Source organism: Ruditapes philippinarum, unplaced genomic scaffold (genome assembly GCF_026571515.1).
Source record: "Ruditapes philippinarum isolate M1 unplaced genomic scaffold, ASM2657151v2 ctg5915_1_1_1_1, whole genome shotgun sequence".
Lineage (NCBI taxonomy): Eukaryota > Metazoa > Mollusca > Bivalvia > Venerida > Veneridae > Ruditapes > Ruditapes philippinarum.
Genome location: NW_026859546.1, coordinates 44,699 through 54,538, shown reverse-complemented (window position 1 = coordinate 54,538; position 9,840 = coordinate 44,699). Strand labels below are relative to the sequence as shown.

The 9,840-nt window shown below is 31.9% G+C and overlaps 1 protein-coding gene across 1 annotated transcript; it reads left to right on the top strand.

Moving 5' to 3' along the window:
- The first annotated feature begins 47 nt into the window (after nt 1-47).
- LOC132756904 (thrombospondin-1-like) lies at nt 48-6,161 on the top strand. Its single transcript, XM_060748048.1, has 7 exons — nt 48-121; nt 699-822; nt 1,461-1,580; nt 2,092-2,262; nt 2,681-2,851; nt 4,453-4,623; nt 4,960-6,161. The coding sequence occupies exons 3-7, from the start codon at nt 1,481-1,483 to the stop codon at nt 5,364-5,366; spliced, it is 1,020 nt and encodes a 339-aa protein (XP_060604031.1). The 5' UTR covers nt 48-121; nt 699-822; nt 1,461-1,480; the 3' UTR covers nt 5,367-6,161.
- The last annotated feature ends 3,679 nt before the right edge of the window (nt 6,162-9,840 follow it).

Here is a 9,840-nt window from a genome sequence, read left to right as displayed (position 1 = left end):
ATTTACATTTTGTACATTTGTTTTGTTATTTCTTGTTAAAATTTACCTTCAGTCATGTTTCAAACGTTTACAAAAGAGAGGACAATCTGCCTCATTCACACTCGGATGTACACAAAATAAGGTAAGATACATTTGTTCCCTTTTTAATATTTTAGTACTTCTAATAAAAATAAACACATGCTCCTTTTTCAACATTTAAGGACTCATAAAGTATCTTATTAGTTTATATAAAAACAGATTAAAGAATAAGATAGCTTTGATTTAGTAATATTGCTTTAAGTTCAAATAAGTCAAAATATTTCTGATATTTTTTTACTTTGTTCCGAGAAAAAGAAAAAAAACGTGTAGAACAAACAATTTGTCATACAATTCTAGAAACAACATGATTTAATATTGTTTGCCTAAAACGTTTAAGCTGAGCATAATTATTATACGCATTGTCAAACCTACATTCGAAAGCCATTATATTATCTGTAATGAAAATATTTCCGCAAATGACATATATTCAAGCATAGACTTGTGCATTAATGATATGTTTTGATGTGAAAATTTTAAAACCGCCATTTATGTGCAAAAATATTGACATTGCATTTACTCGTATCATCAGTGAAAATGGCAAAAACAGTGTTTTATTTTTTTCAAATAAATGTTTTTACAATGAACACAATTATTCACATTCACCATCTCCATTTTTACAGAATTGCGGTAGCATACCAGTATACACTAACGTGTCAAAGTTGAGCAGTGGTCAACTGATACAAGAATGTGAAGAATGCTGCGGTGTTGATCAATGTAACAAAGATCTATGCAACCACAAAACCCGTTAGTAGCCTTATTCATCCGCTAGCAGTAAATTTTAAAAATTGGAATACTGATAGTTTATACGATTTTAGCTTGAGTATTCAAAGAATAAAGATAGCTTTCCTAGATGCCCGAGCATCGGCGTCGGCATAACCACTTATGTTAAAGATTGCATACAACCTCAAATAGTTTTAAAGTCCGTTGACATATGACTCTGAAACTTCGCAAACTTGTATACCCTAATCTGTACACAGGAGGAGGTAACTCTATCAAATATTTTGACAAAATTATGCCCCATTTTAAACTTGAAATTAATGTTAAAGATTATGTATCACCTCAAATAATCCATCAACATATGGCTTTGAGATTTTGCACACTTGTTCACTATCAAAATCTCTAAATTTCTACAGGTGGAGATTACTGTATTAATATTTTTAACACTTTTATACCATTTTTTACTACTAAGCGCTGAGAATAGACGAACACGCTCTTGTAAATGTATATAGAAATGTCTTTCCAGATGACAAATAAAGTTCTATTGCCTTAACTTACTGTGAACGATTGATTTTTTCTTTAAGAGGAGAAGATTTCTTACTCACTCACTCGTTCGCTCGCTCACTCACAATAATAACGTCTTTAATATTTAATTTTAATTAAAGCGCCCCCTTGCAGCGATAATATGGAAAACTGCGCATTCTGGAACAAAGATTTTGACATCTGTGAAGATATCCATAAAGCTAAGTTACACTGTCGTAAATTCTGCAAATTGTGTGATCTAGGTAACTATGATTTTTCTGTTTTTCTAATAAAGTGCTCAGAAAATCGAAATGCAATTCCTTATATTATTTCTGTTTATTTGTTGTTTTTTTTCAATAAAAATAAAGGTACTTAAAATTCGTAAAAAGTAGGCCAGCTGTTTTAGGAAAAAAGCACAGGTTAAGAGAAGAAGTGGAAAAAATATCCACTCTTAATTCGTTTTGAAATTTTTTATATTGACTAAAACTAAGGTAAGCTTCATGCAGATAAGGAATCAATAAGGTATTGTTCCCCTTCATTGTAAATTATCTGCCCTTGAATAAGCAAAAAGTCCAAATCAAGGGTAGATAACTCGAATATGAGAACACCCAACATCTTTCTGTTATCATATTCTAACAACATATCAAATTTAAAGAAATTATATTGAACAGTTTTAAAGCCCATTTGTCTATATTAAAACTCCCTAAAACGTCTTTTAGTTTGATTGTCGTTTGGACACGTTTACAAGTGCTGTTATTTTTTATCTATTTTAAGTTGACGGCAACTGGGCCGACTGGTCATCGTGGTCATCATGTGACGTCACATGCGGTCATGGAAAACACACACGAATCAGAACGTGCACCAACCCTGCACCTGCATACAAAGGTCTGGATTGTAATGGAACCAACACGGACACAAAACCTTGTACTCGGCCATTATGTCCAGGTAAAAAATATAAGTTAATTGATTATTTGAATTTTCAAGTTTCGACCACATTGAGAACGTTTTGTGAATATGAAATTAAATACACCCAACAAATGATTTTTTATTGATTTAAACATTATGATGAAATTAGATACAATTAATTCAGAAAAAAACATACATAATGAAAAATATACATACATTTCAATAAGCAATATAATGTCTTGCATTAGAAAAATGATGCTTTGCTTCTATAAATTTCCAGGTAACAATCGTAATTTTCTTTTGTATAATTGATATAGTTCCATTAATATATCTTTGATTGGTCTGAGCAGCACAAATGTGATTGTACAATGTGGTATTAGCAGGAAATTTAAAATATATGATATGTTGTCTGCTGCATACTTTGTTCTTGTAAAATGTTAAAATGATCCCATTTCAGTTCATGGAGGCTGGGCGGGATGGTCAAGTTGGGAGTCATGCCCTGTAACATGCGATATAGGTATACAGAAGAGACACCGTACATGTACTAACCCTTCTCCTCTACGACATGGCAACCATTGCTTTGGTGAATCCATGGATGTCAAACTATGCAAGCAAAAACCATGTGATGGTATGTACATCTTCATAATAAACATAATGCTTAAACATCCCTTATGTTATTAATTGCATGTAGAAAAAAGTTCGTATATAACGTCATTATTTATGTTTTGCACGTAATTACTTAAATTATCTGCGGCTTCAATGGCATAAAGAATTTCTATGGTAATGTATGTAAATAGGATGATGTTAAAAAGCAAATTTACTAGTTATTGTGGTTATAAATCAATGGTCTTAGATAGACGTCAGGTTAGTATGCAATTATGCTAAATTGTCTCTATCTCTCCCTCTCTCTCCCGCTCTCTGACATTCAAACATAATAGCATACAAAGTCATCGAATTTCTTGGTTTGGTTTTAAGTCACACCGACACCTCTTAAGATTAAAAGGCCATTAACATAAAGTATCGGATGGTACATGATAAAATGATTGAAAAGAAATAAGAATTACTTTAAATTGAACATGCTGATTGCGGGATGAACAAATGTTTTGATCTCATGTTAATAAGGTGTATCTCGTAGGGATATAGTACTTTAAACATCGATAAATACTCTTTCTGGGGTTCTCATTTATTTTAACTGGTCGACAATTTATCAATTTCGTTATAAACGGTTATCCCTCCAACCGTCCATATTTTATAACATTCCATCTGCATACAAATGCCTTCGCTTATAATTTGACTTAATCAATACTTTACCTCTCTTTTTCCTCTTTGCTATCTATTCTTTTGCAACTGCTATGTGAGGTTTTTGTAATATTTCAAACAATCGTTTATATTCGGTCATTTAACCTGTCAGGAATATCTCTTACGAATTTATAATACAGCAAACTTCCTTTTTATTAAAAGAAACCATATTAACGTCACGATAATCCAATGAAAAGCAACGTTACAAATGTTCAGTATGATAAATATTATCTTAGATGTAATTGAGAACATTTGCGCTCCTTATACAATATACATACATATACACATATTTGTATGCATATGTAAGACGAAAATGCAGTCAGTCAACACCATTTCAGATTGTCGGTTTGACTCTATAAAAGTCAAATATTGCCTTTTGTGTGGGTATATATTACGACTAGATTAAAGCTAAAAATAGATGACAAAATATTAAACTCCTCCGTAATATGTTCACGTTTTACGACAACATGTGTGTATGTATAAATTTATGTGTGAACTACTTTTTTCTTCATTCACTCTTCTTGATACATTTATATTTTTTAATTGATGAATTATTTGTGTTTCATCATATTAGCACCAGGAAGGAGAGATCAATCGTAGTACACAAGAAAGTGATATATTGTAGATAAATTAATGCATTTGTAAGACATGGATAATTTTTGTGTAAATATATATATGGCTTATTTAGATATATGTAATAAGACAGCAATCATGATATTCATATCTACATGATTATTGTAAATAAGTGAAAAGTAAAGGATGTATTTGATTGGTGATATCTTTAACGTATATTATGCAGTAAGCAGTATTTAAAAAAGTGGTTTTCCGTCATAAGCAATTGTTTATAATGCGGAAATGGTTACTATTGTGTGAAAACATCTATACGACTATAAAATGATTGATACATATTATTGTTTATTTCTATAAAAGACTCTAACGGAGGATGGTCAGTATGGAACAAATGGAACAGCTGTAGCGTATCTTGTGGAAGGGGAGTAAGAATCAGGTCAAGGTCATGCACAAATCCAAAACCAGGAATTCATGGAAGATCATGTGTTGGTGATCCCGTGCAACAAGACACCTGCAACAATACTGACTGTCGTAAGATACTTTTTGTTTCAACTCATGAGCATTATGTCTTATCACATACATTAATCATGTGTCATACTTGAACATATTTAATTTATTTGTTTTATTCAAATTGAACATTTGATTGAAAATGCTGAATATTTCTCTGTTTTTACTTTGTGCAAATTTATGCCAAACATCTTTTTTCTTATTGGTAGACACTTTAAGAATTATATACTTTATTTACATTTTATTTGCTTTTTTTTTCCTATCTTAAAAAATTAACAAACATTTTGACGTGATTGTAAGTAAAACGTTATATCAATCAATTAGTACAATCATTTGAAATAGTTGTGTTTATTTTTTCAGCGCATGGTTCAAGTGTTGCTTTTAATGCCTACTATGTAACTGACTGCAGTCCAGCGATAGGGCAAACTATGATTTTTTCTAAAGTACTAACAAATGAAGGAGGGGCATATAACAAGGTCAATGGTATCTTCACTGCACCGAAAGATGGATTATATACCTTTTTCGCACAGATGTGTATTTATTCGGGTCATAGTATGCATTTTGAGATAGTGGCAGGAACACAAGTTTTCGCAACAGCATATGCTTATAGTTACAGAGGTTATGAGTGTCCATCGGCACAGGCGATTGTACAGGCTAAAAAAGGTGACAAAGTGTTTGTCAAATGGAACACATGGTCATATTCTTCAACCGTCCTTGCCCAAGGTGTCTATTACAGAAATTCCTTCTCTGGAAAATATAATCCGTAATTGTTACAATAACTGTACTGATTTTCTTATGAACTGATAAACATAATAAAAATCACAGTTAATTAACTAATTTATTAGTGATTTTAATATATTACTTTTCATTGTTATTCATGCTAAGCGACATTTTTCTTTCGTTGTCACTTTTTTCAAAGATTAAAATAAAATCAATTGTTCTTACAACTCAAAATTGGCCAATTGTTCTGCATTTACATGTATTTATCTCATAATTTACTCTCATGTGTGATGTTTGGAAAGTGGCCAATCGTTTTTTTTCTGTAATTTATACCTATTTTGATGAGCAGTGATGTACATTAAAATTCCCAAATAACTATAATCACAGTCTGATTTATTATTTGCTGATGTTCTTGGTTCCAATAAAATATTAAATACAAATGACTTAGAAACTTTTTTTCTTTCATTTCAATTGTTATCATTCATGTTAGAACTAATTCAAATGTCATGTCTTTATAATTGGCATAAACTAACGTTTATCAGATTGTGTGCTCTTATCTATAGTGATATGTAGTGTGTTTTTGAAATTTTAATTTTAATACTTATACAAATTGTGTAAAATTTATGAAATTGAAAATGAATAAAAACAAAGTAATATGTTGTTCTTGTTTACAATTCGGTTAGTCTACACAATGTGTACAACAAAGACAAACCAATAACAGACATGCAGTGATATATGCGACTGTAAAAGGGTCACTACCTATTTGTGTTGAAACGACAAAATTATACTGAATCATCATATATATCAATTGTATACAAATTATATTTGTTGTGCCAAACTTAATTTAATGGGGGAATTATGGTCTCAGGAAGCTGAAATCTGTGTTCTTCATAATGTTTCATTTTTAAGTTATATTTTTGACACACAATAAATTTCTTTCTTTCGGTTTAAAAGAAACAGAGCGGACATGACATTTTGAAATTAATACATCAATCTGGAAAGAAAGTAATTCCTCGGAAGTATTTAAAGCAACAAAATTACATGAAAATTGCAGACTCGGTTACATGAATTTTACGTGAAAAGAATTAAATGTTCCGGGACAAAATATTATTTTGCTATTTTAAAAAGGTTTTTATCCGATTAGCAATGACTTTGCGCCACTCGCTTATAGGCAATTTATACTATACCCATTTTTATTTCATTCAAGCATTTGAGAAATATTCTTTTTTTTAAAATCCAAACAATAATGTTTGCATCAGATATATAGCGTTATACACTATAAGCTTAAGGCATTTTATTTTACAGAATAAGACTAAAAGGTAATTCATATACATGTATAAATGTATTAATCAAGTGATCCCCTGTGCAGGGCAACTTATTATAGTGATGCACAAGGCATAGTATATGCCAAATAACTAAGCTCTTGGCATCGTAGTTTCTCATAATACGACTTAAAAGTGTTTTCCTATATTACGCCTATATAAATTAAATGTCCCCGACACTGGCCCAATTTTCACCTTGGTAAATTCAAATCTAGGTTGTGAACGTCGTCTCATTACAAATAATTTTTGTGCCAAATAGTTTTAATGTCTGTCTTTGTCTGTTCATTGGTTCAAAGATACAGACAGAACAAGAAATATTGAGCTTCATACAAAATGTCTAAGTGAAACCTTGTCTTTGACCATAGGAAGGTCAAATTTGCGATCAGCACATCGTCTCACCATGATAAACATTTTTGCCAAGGAGTTTAGATTTTCGTCCACCGGTAGAAAAGATACAGAGCGGACAGGTAATTTTGAAATTGATATAAAATGACTTTGTGTGACCTTGACCATCATCCGAAGAAGGTCTTACCAGAGTTCTGCTCTTCGTCTCATACATCAACTTATACCTGCAACATTTTCAATGTTGTTGTTTTGGACTCTGTTTCCCTTTGCCTTACTACAAATTATTTGACAAACACTACTGATAGCCCTGATAACTGTTTACAAACACAGCTGTGATTTTAACAAGTAATTACAGTCATTATAACATCAATTAACAGGAATGCTAACAGTTGTAAATCCCATATTTTTGCTAAAAAAAACAACTTTTTTATCGGTCAAGTATCTTTTGTAGAGGTACTTCTTGTTAATAAATATTTTAACTTATTTTTCTCATATTATAGTATTATCATACTGATTATATTGCTTTGCTCATCAAAAAGTTAAATTACTGCTCACTCAAAAAGATTTAGTCGTATCAGCCTTTCAATGTACTTAATTATTATATATGTTAAAGTATATATCATAAAGTTAAGATGACTGACTCACGGCCTTATGTTTAATAACATTTGAAGTTATCGCATAGTTTGGCCCTTTTTCTTTGTTTTTACTAACCCATTGTATTTTGTTCACTTTCAAACTGTACTGATATATAACAGAACCGTGTTTACATTGATTAATATAAAAAAAAACCAGGGCCCAGTAGAGGAACCGAACCAAGACCTTGACTTGCATCAAAGGCATGGTAACTAGAAAAATAAAATACAAACAAGCATTAACGATTAATTGATAACATATTACAAGTGAGCGCAATTATTTTCAAAAGCGTCCGTGAATGAATAACAAATTTATGTTTAGACCCAACAATAAATGTTGCATTTTTACATTGAATAGCTATCAACTTTAAACTGTCGAACTGTCATATGAATGTTAGACGTTTTTCTAATGTACCACAAGAAAATGCCTGGTTATTTCAAAATTCATTCTTGGATGACATTATTATGAACAGATGTGCTTTTATCAAACTATAAAACTTATAACTACTAGCGTGACCTTGATCTTAAGCAACAAAACTTATTGGAAATTGTTTAAATATCCATATGTTTAAATCAAGTTATACAAAGTTTGTCACTGAATGACAAAAACGATGGAATGGACATGACATGCAATGCACTGCCATATCATAACTTTTGACATTAAAGTATGCCCTTGATCTATGGACTGCTGAGCTCAATTTTGTTTATGCTTGAAAGACAAAGCGATGCACAAAAGAATTTACAATCTATTCACACTCGTCAAGTCCGACATAATGTACGAGGTTGACCTTGAACTGAATACCTGAACCATTTGAACGACACATCATCCTGATGTTTTACACATTATTTTAATATCCGTCATGAACTGCAGAATTGTTGTCTGGACACAATTATCCATGTACTTTAATTAAAACATTCATACAATTGACTTGATTCATGCTTGCGACACACTGTCATTATGTCCAACAAATTCATGCAAAATTATTATAGAAACCGTCCAGAAACAAGAGCCATGTCAACATGGCCATCCCCCGCCGAATGTGTTTGGAAGAATGTACAAATAGTAGAGCAGAATAATTCCATTTTAGGAGGTCTTTTGGTAATGAAAACAGATGGCTATAGTGATTACAAATTTGAAACCTATGTGAATACTGATGGCTGAATATAACAAAGGGCAATTACTGAAAAATAATGCAGGGTAGGTTATCATTCTAGTGTGCTGCATCCCTCCTCAGTAAAATCTATCCACCTATGAAGTTTCAAGTTGATACCTCGAATACTTTTTGAGAAAAAATTGAATTGAAAAATTAAGTATGAAAAATAACAAAGGGCAATAACTCAAAAATTATAAAAGGTAGAGTTATCATTCTTGTGCCCGGCACACCTCCTGAATTAAAGCTATGTACCTATGAAGTTTCATAATGATATCTCAAAGGCCTTTTGAGTTATGCTCTGGACAAAAATTATTTTGGAAAATAAAAAAAGGGCAATAACTAAACATTTATGCAGGGTAGAGTTATCATTCTTATGCACTGCACTCCTCCTTAATGAGATCCATCCACCTATGAAGTTTCAAGTTGATATCTCAAATACTTTTTGAGATAAACTCTGGACAAAATAGTATGAAAAAGAACAAAGGGCAATAACTCAAAAATTGTACAGGGAAGAGTTATCAGTCTTGCGCACAACATTCCTCCTCAATAAGATCTATCCACCTATGACATTTCATGTTGATATCTCAAACACTTTTTGAGTTATGCTTCACTTAGGTGAAAAATTAAGTAAAAAAATAACAAAGGGCAATAACTCAAAAATTATGAAAGGTAGAGTTATCATTCTTGTGCACTGCACACCTCCTGAGTGAGATCTATGAACCTATGAAGTTTCATGTTGATATCTCATAGGCTTTTGGAGTTATGCTCTGGACAAAAATCAATTTTGAAAAATAACAAAGGGCAATAACTCAAAAATTATGCAGGGTATAGTTATCATTCTTGTGCACTGCACTCCTCCTCAATGAGGTCTATCCACCTATGAAGTTTCAAGTTGATAACTCAAATACTTTTAGAGATATGCTCCGGACAAAAATGTCGGACGGAAGGACGGACGGACGGACGGACGGAAGGTCGGACGGACGGACGGAGACTATTTCTATATCCCCCGCCGAACTTTTTCGGCGGGGGATAATAACTGAATTGTTAACTTGTGTACTTGTAGCTCAC

Coding starts and splice junctions, on each gene's coding strand:
- LOC132756904 (XM_060748048.1), top strand. CDS start 1,481: ATGGAAAACTGCGCATTCTGGAACAAAGATTTTGACATCTGTGAAGAT. Junction 2,263..2,680: donor TACTCGGCCATTATGTCCAG/GTAAAAAATATA, acceptor ATCCCATTTCAG/TTCATGGAGGCTGGGCGGGA. Junction 4,624..4,959: donor CTGCAACAATACTGACTGTC/GTAAGATACTTT, acceptor TTATTTTTTCAG/CGCATGGTTCAAGTGTTGCT.